This window comes from Lynx canadensis, chromosome E3 (assembly GCF_007474595.2).
Source record: "Lynx canadensis isolate LIC74 chromosome E3, mLynCan4.pri.v2, whole genome shotgun sequence".
Lineage (NCBI taxonomy): Eukaryota > Metazoa > Chordata > Mammalia > Carnivora > Felidae > Lynx > Lynx canadensis.
In genome coordinates, this window is record NC_044318.1 from 36,727,209 (window position 1) to 36,742,139 (window position 14,931).

The following is a 14,931-nucleotide window of genomic DNA, read 5'->3' on the forward strand; positions in this document are numbered from 1 at the left end:
TCCATTTCTGGGTTCTCTATTCTGTTCCATTGATCTGGGTGTCTTTTTTGTGTGTGTGCCAGTACCATACTGTCTTAATGGTTACAGCTTTGTAATACAGCTTGAAGTCTGGGATTGTGATGCCTCCTGTTTTGGTTTTCTTTTTCAAGATCGCTTTGGCTATTCAGGGTCTTTCTGGTTCCATACAAATTTCAGGATTGTTTGTTCTAGCTCTGTGAAGAATGCTGGTGTTATTTTGATAGGGATTGTATTGAATATTTAGATTGCTTTGGGTAGTATTGACATTTTAACAATATTTCTTCTTCATATCCAGGAGCATGGAATATTTTTCCTTTTTTGTGTGTCTTCTTCAATTTCTTCCATTAGCTCTCTATAGTTTTCAGTGTTGAATGCTTCCATTCTGACCTGGGATAGGAGTGGGCTCCAGGCTCAGGTTCCCTGTGACCCAAAAATGGAAGCTTGGGGGCCAGAATGCAGGGGTGCTGGGAACAGCTAGCACATTCTGTGCGGCAGCAGGCTACTTGCTGCAACAACCAGTTCTTCTGTTGGCAACTCCCATTCACATCCAGACCCATGTCTGCAAATTCGACGGGTAGTGAAGGGTGAGGGGTCCCTGAAGCCACACAGGGAGAGCTCTCAAAGGGCTCTTCCTCTTCAGGATCTGCCCCCAGGATCCTTGGGTCTGGGAAAAGCAGGAGCTGAGATGGGAGTCTTGGGGAAAGGAGGGGACCCCCTTCTCACTGACACCATGGGCCAGCCCCAAGACAGAGATGGAGACAGAGTTTCAGACACAGGACTATGTCAGGGAGACCCCTGTGATACCCCCAGGTCAGTCTGCTCTGTAGAGAATTTCAGGGCCTCTAGGGGGAATATAGACTGAGCTAGGGACTGAGGGGGAGTGGCTGGTGCCTCCCACTGTACCCAAATAGGGCTCTGGGAAGCACAGGGAGGAATTGGGAGCCCAAGGAGGCCCCTCCAGCTGGAGAATATTCACAGCTCAGGAGTAAAGCAGACTGACCTTGTTCCCCCTCCCCGCCAGAGCATGGAGCTACTCTAGAGAATCAGGGTAAGGTCCAGCGTGGGGGCGGTGTGTGAAATCCCAGAACCAGAGATACCCGACAGGCACAGATACCCAGCTTCCGTCCTCACCCAGGAGAGTCTGCTGAGATGTGACTGTGCCTCCTCAAAATCTGGAGCCCCATTTCCCCAGCTGTAAATGAAAACAGAAGGGGCACCTCCCACGAGAGGGGGCGTTCCCATCCTCTTAGGCTGCCGCTTTTCGTCTGGGGTGTGGAGTTTGGGCCTGTGAAAAAGGAGGCATGGTCTAACCAACTTTTGTCATCGATAGTTTGGCCTGTGTTGATCACAGGACCAAACTACTGGCTTAAGGTGTTTACATCTCGCCTATGGTCTGGCTCTCGAAGGTGCACAAGAATCACGCTGCCAACTCTCTATCCACATGCCCCGACACCTGCATTTCCCTTCTTGCAGTCAGAAAGCTCTCCTGCCATCTCCCCACCACGCTGGGAAGGAAGGCTTGGCCCCCGTTCTCGCTCCCTCTCTGCCTGTTCCTGCGCATGTTGAGGTTTTGTATGGCCAGCCCTGCATGGCGCGACGCGCCTCTGTTCTGCCTCTGTTTACCCTCTTCCTCTCAGCAAATGGCCTTCTGCCCTCAGGCGGCGGAGGCTGGTGGTCCCTCTCCAACCTGCTGGGGTCTCTGGCCCAAGAAGTTCCAGCAGAAAAACAGGTTTTTCTGAAATTCCAATTTATAAGGACAAGTACCACGTCTCCCTTCCAGAAAAGCTACACTCCCACCAACTGTGTGTGAGAAAAAGCCTATTTCCTCTCATCTTTGTCAGCCCTGGATTCAGAAACTTTTTGGCCAATATTTTTGCAAAAGCAAAATTCCGCATGTGCATCCCCCCCCCCCTTATTACTGAATCAGGAGTAAATCTGAGGAGACGAGCACTTCCATTATGGAAGAATAAGGACATCTGAACATCTTCTGTTCCATCAAAGCATTTACAAAACAAAACAAAAATGTCACAAGAAACTTTCCCAGAACTTTGGAAAGTGACCAAAGGCTTGCAGCAATTTGGGGAGAGTTCATTCCAGAAAAATGGCTGAATCCTCGAAAACCACCAGCCTCAGAAACACAGCAGTGAGAAACAGCAGCAGCCTAGCTATCAGCCATTGGAGGGACCAAGTGGGCTTGAAGCTCCCCAGAAGCCCCATCCCCAGGGAACTGTCAAAAATCCGCAGATGGCAGCTCCCCAGAAATGCCCCATCTACAGGAATGGTCTTTATTTTTGCTGATTAAGAGCTCACTGTGGGAGTAAAGCCCAATCCCCAGGACATTTGTCAAAAACAGTTAGTGGCATTTCAATCACATCATAGCTGTCTGGGGAGATGATATCAGCTGAGGCAAACAAGAGGCTGGTGGAGAACTTAAAAGGAACATTTTGAGAATGAGAAGCTGTGACTCACTGCCCCTTTAACGAGGAGGCTGTGCACAGGAAATACCATGGACAGCGTTTCTCTCTCCCATGTGCTTGGTCTGGAGACTGAGCAAACAGGAAGTAAGGGCTAGGGCAGAGTTCTTGATTGCCAGGGCAGTGAGGGGGCCCCAACACATGAGGGGCCACTTGGCAAAGACTTACTGTTTTAAGGGACTGCCCAGCCATTAGCAGAAAACTGGGATAACTGAGCAGAGGCTTCTCACAACAAAGAATACAGACTTAACAGAATTAGGAAAAGAAAATCACCAAATAAACAGAACAACTGAGCTAAACCTCTGAGGAGGGGGAAGGGGATCTTATTGCCACATTATGTTATTTAAAATATCCAGTTTTAGGAGTGCCTGTGTGGCTCAGGCAGTTAAGTGTCTGTCTTCGGCTCCCATCATGATTTCACAGTTTGTGGGTTTGAGCCCTGTGTTGGGCTCTGTGCTGACAGCTCAGAGCCTGAAGCCTGTTTTGGATTCTGTGTCTTTCTCTCTCTCTCTCTCTCTGCACCACCATCTCAAAAATAAATAAACATTTACAAAATTAAAAAATATTTCCAGCTTTACATAAAAAGAGAGAGATGCAAAGAAACAGAAAAGTGTGGCCTATCCATCCCACACTGACACCGCAGAGCCTGACGTGGGGCTCAGTCCCCACAAGCCATGAGATCATGATCTGAGCTGAAATCAAGAGTTGGACACCTAACTGACTCAGCCACCCATTTTCCCTGAGGTTTATCAATCTTAACTGCTCTTAGCAAAAAATAAAATCTTGGTTTTATTCATTTTCTCTATTGTTTTAGTTTTCCCATTTTGGTGATTTCTGCTCTGATCTTTATTTTTTCCTTTCTTGTGCTTACTTTGTTTTTAATCTATCATTCCTTTTCTAATTTCTTAAGGTGGAAGCTGAATGTGATTGGGGGTCTTTTTCTAATGAAGAACTTAGCACTCTAATGTTCTGTTTAAACCAACAGTTGGCAAACTTCGGCCCATTTGACAAATCCAGCGCACCACACGGTTTTGTACCGCCCCGACATAAGAATGGCTTTACGTTTTTAAATGGTTGAGAAAAACCAAAAGAAAAATATTTTGTGGCACGTGAAAATTATGCCAAGTTCAAATTTCAGCGTCCATAAATCGTTACTGGAACGTGACCACGACCACTCACCCCCATGTGGCTGCATTGGGAGAGTCAGGCAGGTTCAACGAAAATCAGCTGCAACAGAAACCATGTACATCCACATATCTATAAAAGAAGAAAAGTGAACTTCAAATACTGTACTTTTAAGATCCAGTGGAGTAAAGATTGTTTTGCTACTGATTTAGATGGCCAAGCATTGTGTTTGCCATAGCAAACCATAGCTCTGCTAGAGAGTACAATAAACATTGACTTCACCAGGCTAGACACAGTTCATAGAAGGGCAACAGCCAGAAACACGAGAAAGCTTAAAAGAGATGATCTCATCGCATCAGAATGTCTTCACAAAAATAAAAATAAAAATGAGGCTGCAACTAAACTAAGTTTCTAGTCAAGCAAGGAGAGCCACCCACCTAATGGCAGGTTAATTAAATCATGACGGAGACAGCTGGAAAAAAAAAAAAACGTGTACAGAGAAGACAAACATAGCCTGAGACGTTTAGCCTTTTGGTGAGAAGGGTCAAGAACATGGAGAGCAACATCAACAGTCAATTTCAAAACAAGGCAAGTGACTTTGAGTGGTTTTCCTCACCTCTCAGAGAGTTGACAGCTCTTACGAATACCGTTCAGGTTGTGCATTCATTTGCGAAGCCAATGCCGAGTTTGAAGCGATTGAAGAATTAGTCCCCACGGATATGAAGGAACAACTACGGGTGAGAATATTTTCAAAGACCAAGTTCAGGAGAGCAAATGAAGCTCACAGTTGATGCTCCTGATTCATAACACATGATAGGTTGAAATGGCTTTCAAAAAGCACCTGCTGGTAAATAAGGCAGTTAATAACCATAGACTCTACCGTAGATTTTCAAAAGCTTTGTACACTTGTCAAACGAAGTCTGTTTCTGCTCTACAGATATTTTTGCCAATGTCGATAGCCATGCATTGTAGAAGATTCACTGCTTGATGAATTCTTTCAGCTTTTGTACAGCCAGAAATTTTTAAGAGCCTACTTTCTTGAAAGATATTTTCACTGGGTACAGACTTTTTTCTTTTTTTCCTTTTAGTCCTTTAAAGATGGGGACTTCAGGCTTACTGATAAGTCAGTGATCACTCCTACATTTATTCTTCTGTAGAGAATGTTTTTCCTTAATTTATATTTTTGTATATTTTCTGTCACTGATTTTAAGCTCTCTCATTGTTTGCTTCATGTTCCTCGGGCTCAGAATATGTGGAGATTCTTGGATGTGTGGATTTGGTTTTCATTAAATTTGGGAGTTTCCTTAAATATTTTTCTTCCCCCTCCTCTCCTTCAGATTCCAAGTACACGCTTGTTACGTGGCTTCACTCTGTCACACATCTTGCTGATTCATTTTTATTTAGTCGTTTCCCCCCACCTCCTCCCTGTATTTAACTTTGGACAGTTCCCACTGCAATGTCTTCAAGTTCACTGATCTCTCCTGCATTGTCTCACACTGTTAACCCCACCCAGTGCAGTTTTCATTTGTACATGTCTGTTTTCTCCTTCAGAAGTTTGGCTGTTGCCCTTTTTTATATACTCTGTGTCTCTCCATGGCATGACTGATCTTTCTTCTAGCTTCTGGAACATACGGAATACAGTTGTAATAACCCTCCCAGTGTCCTTGTCTGCTAAATCTGTCATCTGTATCAGTCATTACGGGTCATATTTTCCTGCTTCTGTGTATTCCAGATTGTTGGTTTTTTTTTAATTACAGATCAGACGTTACAGAAAGATAGTTTGTCACTTATTCTCCATAGCTAATCTCAGGGTTTCCTGGTGAATCTTTGAACAACTGAAATCGTTTTTCCCAATACCACTCATCAGCCTGTGTAAGGACAGATTGTTCTGACCTCCTTGCTAGTTCATAGCTAATCAGTGTGCCCCCCAAAAATGTTCAAACAAGGTTCACTGTTCCCAGACTCTCTGCAGTGTTCGCTTTTTCCTTTTCCTCTTTTTAAAATTAAATCCTCATTCTCCCCCCTTCTTTTTTTTTTTTTTTACTTGTTTAGGACTCAGTGCATGGTTTGATCTTCACTGTATACAAGTAACAGCACGCTGATGGTTAATTCTATGCACGTTTTTCTTTGACACCAGACACAAAAGAATATGTGCTTTCAGGTTGAAAAAGAAGCAAAACTAATATAAGGTGCTAAAAAATATATTATTTTCCCTTAGGGAAGAAAGAGGACAGCAGTGGGGTAGGGGTAGGGAGGATTTCTGGAATTCTGGCAATATTCTATTTTTTCACTCTGTGAAAATTCAATTGTACCATTATTCTGTGTGGTTTTCTGTAAGTCTATCATATGTCTATTATAGTGCTTGTTTTTTAAGTTTACTCATTTGTTTTGAGAGAGGGAGAGCGTGAGCAGGGGAGAGGCAGAGACAGAGGGAGAGAGAGAGAGAGAGAGAGAGAGAGAGAGAGAGAGAGAATTGCAAGCAGGCTCCAAACTGGCATCAGGGAGCCCAACTCGTGGCTTGATCCCACGAATCGAGAGACCATTACCTGAGCCAACCAAGAGTCAGATGCTCAACCGACTGAGCCACCCAGGTGCCCCATATAATGTTTATTTATTTTTTTAATGATGACTAACATCTGGTAAAAATAACATTGGATTCCTACCCGACATCTTACAGGGTAAATTGTGTATCGATTAAGCACTTAATTGTTAAAAAAAAAGAAACCACCAATATTTGAGAAATAATTTCTCTTCTAAGTGTTTCAAGCATGATGTGCAACCTAGAAGCTAAAAAAGAAAATATTGATAAATCTGACTACACTGAAATAAAACAATTCTCTACGGCAGAACCCATCACAAACAATATCAGAAGACACAGCAAACCAGGAAAATGATTTACATTTCCTCCTACAGTCAAAGTTGATTTCTTTTTTTTTTAATTTTTTTTTAACGTTTATTTATTTTTGAGACAGAGAGAGAGACACAGCATGAACGGGGGAGGGGCAGAGAGAGAGGGAGACACAGAATCGGAAGCAGGCTCTAGGCTCTGAGCCATCAGCCCAGAGCCCGATGCGGGGCTCGAACTCACGGACCGTGAGATCGTGACCTGAGCTGAAGCTGGACGCTTAACGGACTGAGCCACCCAGGCGCCCCTCAAAGTTGATTTCTTATTGACTGTAAGCCAATAAGAACCTTAGGTTCTTATTAGCCAATAAGAACCCAAGAGCCACGAGCAAATAGGAAAAACATGGGAAATATGAATATGAGTGCCAAAAATAGTGCAAATAGGAAAAAAACGGGAAAGAATATGAATGAAGAGTGCCAACAATTCAAACGTCATTTACAAATGGGAAAAGAGGGTCAGCTTCACTCATGGAGAACAAATTAAAATGATAGGGAGACCGCGCATTTCTGCATGATCAGTGACGAACGATCTGACAGCAGCCTGTCGTGCAGATGTGGAGGGGCGGGTGCTTGTGCGTATTCCAGGCGGAGGCGCTTAGCGCCGTCCTAACGATGGAGAGACCATGTCAGTAACCAGCGCGACAGCCAAGACGGTTTAAGATGCGCAAATCCACCGATCTAATTACTTGCACACAAGCCACATACCACGTGGACCAGGATGTTTATCTCAGTTTTGGTTGTACCGGCCAACAACGAGCAACCACCCGAGTACCCGTCAGCAGGGTCTTGTTAAACGAATGACGGCATCTACGCAGTGGCGCGGTGGGGAGCGAGGGCGCTGTTCATCGTTCCGAAGTGGCGCAGGATGGTCAGAGACCGCACAGCAGAGTAGCCGGAAACGCTGGCCACGTCCGCGTGCTGCCTCCCCGCCCCGGAGATGTGGCCCCGGGCATGTCCTTCCACCTCTCTAGGCCTTAGTGGGTGACGGTGGCACCCGCACCGTAGGGTTTTGTGAGGACTGAACGGATCAGTATTTCTGTGTCACCGTAGAACAGTGTCTGGTAGACAGTAAGCACGACATAAGTGTTTGTTAAATACACTAAAAATACACTGATTGTGAATGATTTCAAGATCTGCCCACCGAGAGAGGGCATATGCACAACAGTTTGGGACACTGCTAACATTTTGTCACTTCAAAACCGCAAATAGCACACACACGTGCATGCTGGCCCATGTCCCTAGACTCTCTCCGTAAGGGGAAACAGGAACTGGGTAACAGCTGTTGCCTCTGGATGAGTTTAGAGGCAGGGTTCTTGGGACAGGCTCTTCTTTTACACCCTTTGAAATCTGAAACAAGTATTTCAGATTGAAAAAAATAATAATAAAAGGGGCACCTGGTGGCTCAGTTGGTGAAGCGTCCAACTTCAGCTCAGGTCACGATGTCACGGTCTATGAGTTCGAGCCCCGAGTCAGGCTCTGTGCTGACAGCTCAGAGCCTGGAGCCCGCTTCGGATTCTGTGTGTCCCTCTCTCTCTGCTCCTCCTCTGCTTGTGCTTGGTCTCTCAAGGGTGAATAAACATTAAAAAAAATTATTGAAAAAAAAATTAGGGGCACCTAGATGGCTCAGTTGGTTCAGTGTCCAACTCTTGACTTCGACTCAGGTCATCATCGTACAGTTTGTGACATCAAGCCCCCCATTGGGCTCTGTGCTGACAGCACAGAGCCTGCTTGGGATTCTCTCTCTCGCCCTCTCTCTCTGCCCCTACCCTGCTCTGTTTCTCTCAAAATATATATACATTTAAAAAATGAATAAAAAATAAAATTAATGCTTAAAATAGTTAAGAAGACTATGTAGTAAATGGAAAACGTGTGTAAGTCAATGTTAAATGGGAATCGTGGGATACAAAACCGTACGTTTTGCAATGCTGTAAGTTTCCCTGTAAACGGGCAATGAGAACAGAAGACATCTGTGTCGTTGGGTTTTGTTGCTCAGCACCTTGGGGTATTTTCTGGTGGTGGTGGTGGTGGTGGTGGTGGTGGTGAAGATGCCCACCCGCATCCACTACACCAGTCAACCCATTCTGAGATCTCCAGCCTGCTGGCCACCCCTTATTGCAAACTTTGGGGAAATGCCGAGAGAGCTGGCGCTTTCCTCCCCTCTCTCCAATGAGCTGTCCACCATGCTACTTTGGGCTACTCCCTCCCTCCCCCGTCCCAGTTTACCTCCATCCCTGCAGAGAGGCGGCCTCTGTCCCCTTGGCCCAGAAGTCTCAGACTCTCCCGGGACGCCCCAGTTCAGATTTCCCAAGTCTTCCCCCCACTCATCCCTCAGCCCCCAGCCTTCTGAGACCACCGTGGTCCTCAGGCACCACACTGCACGGAGAAGAGCACTAATGAGGCCCCGGGGCTTTGGAGGAAGCCAGACCCCTAAGTGGGCCCTGGGAAACCTATTAAGTAACTCTTGTCTTTTCTTACTGAGAGAGTTCCTGGGAACAGAGGTGGAGATCACGGGAGAAGGGGGGGATTGATGTGGTGCAGGAGGTCTGCTCCCCATTCTCCGCAGAATCCTTCCACAGTCCGCCGCTACTTTATAATTTGTATCCACAGAGGAACTACTATTCGAGCTGGGCTGTGAAGAGCGAGTAGCTTTCCAGGTGGGGAAGGACTTTCTGATAAGGAACAGGTGCGCAAGGTCAGGGACAAGTGGGAGACGGCAGCAGGCCGCCGCGAGGCTTGTGGGGAAGGCGTCCGCGGGAGATAGAGGGATGAGGGCGCCCATAAGGCTTGTGGGCTCTATGTCGTGATGGTCAGAACTGGCACTTCTCCCACCCAGGACGCTGGTCGCCTGCTCAGCCCAAACTCCGGCGTCACCGCTGGGAACCACGTCTGCCAGGTTAGCGGGGTGAGCAAGGCGCCCGGCCAGCCGAGGAGCTGAGAATTTAATTCAGGCTGCGATTCGGGGTTGGGGGGCCCCAAGTCTGGCTGTCTCCTTTAAAGGAATTTTCGAATTCTCCAGCGATGCTGTGGGAGGTGGGGTGTGGGTGCCAGGGACTGAGGGCAAAGCCCCAGGTGAAGCCCATGTTTGCGGGAGAGAGGAAACCCTTCAAGGAGGGGGTCTCGGGTCCAGAAGGCCCGGGGGGACACGGGAGATTTTCCTCCTCTCTCTGCCTGTCTCTCTCTCCATCTCTGTTTTTCTGTCTCTCTTTGTCTCTTCCAACTCTTCCTCTGTTTCTCTTCTCTCTCTCCCTTTCTCTTTATCTCCCCCCCGTCTCTGTTTCTCTCTTTCTCTTTCCTCTCCTTTCATCTTTCCCTTTCTGTCTCTCCCCCTCTCCCTCTCCATTTCTATCTCTGTCTCTGTCGGCCCAGAGTCTGGCGAACCACTTGGAGGCGACCTCCCTGCCGCTGCCCTCAGCAGGCTCCCTCTGCCTGTCCCTGTTGCAGGCCTCATTCTGTTTCTGCACCTCTGCATCTGCTTCCTTCTCTCTCCTCCGGTCCCCTTTCCATTTTCCCCTTGTCTGGGTGGGGAAGGACCGACAGACAAGGCAGACACAGAGAAGAGCGGGCTCTCCCCCTACTTAAGGGCGGAGACTGTGAAATCAGACAGACCTGGGGGCCTCTGGCTAAGGGAGATGCTGTGGGTCTCCCCCAGATCTCAGCCTCCCCGTCTGTAAATCAGTTGTAATGGTGGCCTGACTCCTCACAGTGGTCTCGAGAATGTTCAGGAATACTGTGCACGCAGGGCGTTTACGGCTCGCCTGCACACCGTGAGGGCTGGACACACGGCAGCGATTGTGATCCCGCCCCCTCCCTCCCGTCGGCATTTGGAGGGAATATGGGGGCGTTGCCAACGAAGGGTCACTGGAGGTGATGTCAGTGTCCCTGGACGACTTTCCAGGAGGCTTCGGGGGAAGAGCTGCGGGGCATGGGCGGGGGGGGGGGAACCCTTGGGGAAGAGAAACAGAGGGGCGGGACACCTGAAGGCTCCGGGGTCTCGGAATCAGGGCAGATAGGCCAGGTGACGCGGGTCTGCCGCCTCGGTCCCCACACCTCCCTCTCTGCTGTCTCCAGACGACGCTTCCCTCCAGAGATCTTCAGCCAGGGCAGGGCGTGCCCGGCACATGGGCAGCAGGAAGCACACGACAGGATAGGGTGGCGATTCCTTCCATAACAGCTCCCGCACGCCGGGCCCGCTGTGCTGGGTGCTTTGTGCTGGCCGTGATGTCACTTAGTCACGACAGTTCTGTGGGGCTGAAGAGGCTGCTGGGGCTTCACAGGGTAGAGACTCCAAGCCGTGTCAGCTGGTCAGTGAAAGAGCGGAGACAGAGCAGGTGCACGTGAGCCCAGAGGCCCCGCTTGTGCCGCTGAGCCGTCCGGGGTCCGGGATGGGCTCGTGCCCGGGCCGGGGGGGGGGGGGGGGGGTGGAGGATTGCAGAATGACATCCTGGGGCGTCAGGGCCTGTGTCGCATCAAGGGCGACAGACGAGGAATCTGAGCCCCACGGAGAAGGTGGGGCTTGGGCAGCATCACAGACGGGACCAGAAAGCAAAGCTCCTTACTCAGCCCCCGGCGTCCCTGTGATCAGAGGCCACCCCAGGGCTGGGTGATGAGGCAGAAGGCACCCACTGTGCCCTGCACACGCGTGTGCAAATAGACACACACACACACACACACTGGCTTGGCTAGAAAGAGCTGTTTTGAGATGTGCACTGGTCTGAGGCTCTTCAAAGACCCCTAAGTTAATGCCGACAGGCCCAGTGTAATGCTCCCTTACTGACGTAGTATTCTAGATCAACGTGATGCCCCTCCAAATTCTTTCCGGGCTCTTGAAACATCAAGCTATCTTTATTGATTGTTTTTGAAGTTTATTTGTTTTGAGAGACAGAGTGAGTGCGGAAGGGACAGAGAGAGAGGGAGAGAGAAGCCCAAGCAGGCTCCGTACGTACCGTCATCGAGGAGCTTAGATGCTGGGCCCAAACTCACGAGATCATGTCCTGAGCTGCAACCAAGAGTCGGACGCTCTACCAACTGAGCCGCCCAGGTGCCCCCACATCAAAATATCTTTAGATATTCTGTCACACAGGAGACGGTCAGGGACAGGGCCGCGGTTCACAGTGCGGTGGCGGGAGCGGTGCTCTGGAGAAATGCCCTCGATGCGCTAGCAGCGCCCCCACCCCCAGCAGAGGACGCGCTGGTTAAATGGGAAGGGCGGCTCGCGTGCCGGTGGGATGTGCACAGGAGCGGCCGCATCGGCCTGAGCCGGCGGTTCGACGGGGTTGGCGGACATCCACCTGCGGGTGTACCCGTGAGGCCTGGAGGCGGTGACTCCCCCAGGCAGCTGAGGCCCCTCCGGGGAGGTCAGCCGGATGGTGGCCCGGGACGGGGGGTGGGGGGGTCGGGGGGTGGAGAGGTGTGCAGAAGGCACGGGGGGGGGGGCCTGGAAGAGCACGGGCCGCGGAAGCCAGAGGGAGAGCGGACGGTGGCTGCAGACACCTGCATTCCTGGAGGACTCGCGGGGGCGGCAGGTGCCGGCTTGGGGAGAACGCCCCGCGTCCCTGGTGGAGGGGGTGTGGGGGCTGAACCCCGGAGAGGCGAGGGCCCTGTGTTTCTGGGAGGGGTGTGTCACCGCGACCCTCCTCTCTGGCCTGCACCCCTGTCCTCCCTCAGGTTCCGACATGAGCCCCTGGCCTGGGTCAAACCGGACGGCTCCGCGGGAGTTCGTGATCCTGGGTTTCTCCGGGTGGCCCCGGGGGCTGCGGCTGCTGCTCTTTGCCTTCCTGCTGCCACTCTACCTGGCCACGCTGGTGGGAAACCTGCTCATCTTGGGCCTGGCCGTCGGGGACCCCGCCCTGCACACTCCCATGTACTTCTTTCTGGGGGCGCTGTCGGCCGTGGAGGTGGCCTACACGCTGGTGCTGACTCCGCGCATGCTCGCGGGCTTCCTGCTGCCCCCGGGGGGCCAGGCGGTGGCCCGCTCCACCTGTGCTGCCCAGATGGGCCTCTTCGTGGCGCTGGGAGGCTCCGAGTGCCTGCTGCTGGCCGCCATGGCGCTGGACCGCTACCTGGCCATCTGCCGCCCTCTCTGCTACCCCCGGCTCATGACCGCGGGGCGCTGCCGGTGCCTTCTCGCCTCCTGCTGCGTTGGGGGCTCTCTCCTGGCCTTGGGCCTCACCGTGGCCATCTTCCAGCTGCCCTTCTGCCGGGGGGGCCTCGTCAACCACGTCTTCTGTGACCTCCCGGCCGTGTTGGTGCTGGCCTGTGGGGACCGGGACCTGCAGGAGAGGGTCCTGCTGGCCGCCTGCCTGCTGCTGCTGGTGCTGCCTCTGGTCCTGATCCTGCTGTCCTACACCAGGGTGCTGGCGGTCATCCTGGGAGTTGGGGGGGTGGCGGGCCGCCGCAAGGCCTTCAACACGGTGGCGTCGCATCTCACCGTGGCCGTGCTCCACTATGGCTGTGCCACGGCCATGTACGCCAGACCCCTGAGCAGCCGCTCCCTCGAGGAGGACAAGCTGGTGTCGCTCGTCTACATCAACCTCACGCCGTTGCTCTACCCTGCCATCTACACGCTGCGCAACCGGGACGTGCAGGGTGCCCTGTGGCGGGCGGTCGGCGGCAGGACGTCAGGGAACGTCGTCCGGGCCGAGGTCAGCTAATGCTGCGTGCCAGACGGCGTCTGGCCTGAGATCTCCCCCATTGAGGGGAACCTCACCATCCCAGAGCCGTCTGTGGCTCCCCAAGACCTGCTGGACACAAACCCGAGCCCAGCGTCACAAGGACTCCAAAATCGGACTTGAGCCTAGTTCTTTGGCTGCTGTGGACATTTCAAGCTGAACGGTTCTCGCTGGTGGCCGCGCACTGGAGAATATTCAGCAGCCACCCCTTGTCTCTACCCAGTAGATGCCACTTGCACACCACCCCCCCCTAGTTGAGATAATAAACAATGTCATTAGACATTGCCAGATGTCACCTGGGGGGAGGGCGCAATCAGCCTTGGTTGAGAACAACTGCTCTAAATTCTGACCACACGGTACCTTTTGAAGAGAAACGAGTGCTAAAAGGTACAAGTTTATGGTTCCTTAATTTATAATACACAACTGAAAATAATGCAAATGTTCACGAACATGGAATAGACGCAAACGACTTGTGGCAGAGTCATAGGATGGGGATGCCATCGGTCCGACTTTGGCTCAGGTCATGATCTCGAGGTTCGTAGGTTCAAGCCCCACGTGGGGCTCTGCCCTGACAGCTCAGAGCCTGGAACCTGCTTTGGATTCTGTGTCTCCCTCACTCTCTGCCCCTCCCCCACTCATGCTCTGTCTCTCTCAAAAATAAACATTTGGGAAGAAAAAAAAAAAAAGCAGCAAGCCACAGAGAGCGCAAACCGAATGCCTCCCTGTACGTAAAAGGCCAATGACAGACTAATCTGTGCTGGTTGATATAATAGTGGTTCCCTGGGAGAAGGATCTGGGTTGGCACAGGCACAGGGGGATGGTCTGGGCACTGGAGATGTTCTAGATCTCGATCTGCGTGGTAATTACATGGGTAGGTAGGTGTTCAAAACTTCATCAGATCTGTGCACCTCCTGGTATTTAAAATGAGCTACAGCTGTTCTCCTGTTTGCGCAGCGAGCCACGCCTTCAGCGTTGCCTTTGCTCACGCTGCCTTATGCCCCCGGTGCACACTTCCTCTCGTTCCGCATTCCATGTGTGAAAATGCCTCGTGTTGTTCAGTGATCAACCCAAATGCTGCTGTAGCGAGAATGTTTTTGTCCTCCCCCTCCCCCTCTAAATGCATCACGTGGAAACCTAATCACCGGGAGCCGGGCTTAGGGGTGGGGCCTCTAGAGGTAATTAGGTGATGAGGGTGGAGCCCTTGTTAACAGGATTAGTGCCTTTATAAAGGAGGCTCCAGAACGTTCCCTCTCCCCTTCCACCGGGTGAGGCCACGGCGAGGAAGCGGCTGTTTGCAAACAAGAGGTGGGTGCTCAACAGACACGAAATCTGCCAGCACCTCGATCTTGGAGTTCCCGGCCTCCAGTCTGGTGAGCAATGTCCGTTGTTCAGAAGCCCCCTAGTCTGTGCAGCACGCTAAGACAGCCCCCCTCTCCGTCCCCCCCTCAATCACAACTGCTGTCACTCTAGGGGCGCCTGGGCAGGTCAGTCAGTTGAGTGTCCAACTCTTGATTTCGCCTCAGGTCGTGATCTCCCGGTTTGTGAGTTCGAGCCCCAAGTCAAGCTCTTCACGGACAGCAAGGAGCCTGCTCGGGAGCTCTCTCTCTGCCTCTCCCCTGCTCATACCCTCTCTAATTAAAAAAAAAAAATTAAAAATAAACTGGCAGTCTAAAATATAATTTAAACATCTCCTTCACTTACCACTCAATTATACTGTGAGCTCTTTAAAGCCAGGTCTCAGA

General features: G+C 51.1%; 1 protein-coding gene across 1 annotated transcript; it reads left to right on the forward strand.

Annotated features, from left to right (window-relative positions):
- The first annotated feature begins 12,193 nt into the window (after window positions 1–12,193).
- On the forward strand, window positions 12,194–13,171 carry LOC115503922 (olfactory receptor 10AC1-like). Its single transcript, XM_030300473.1, has one exon. It carries the CDS (start codon window positions 12,194–12,196, stop codon window positions 13,169–13,171), a length of 978 nt encoding a protein of 325 aa, XP_030156333.1.
- Window positions 13,172–14,931: the final 1,760 nt, after the last annotated feature.

Coding starts and splice junctions, on each gene's coding strand:
- LOC115503922 (XM_030300473.1), top strand. CDS start 12,194: ATGAGCCCCTGGCCTGGGTCAAACCGGACGGCTCCGCGGGAGTTCGTG.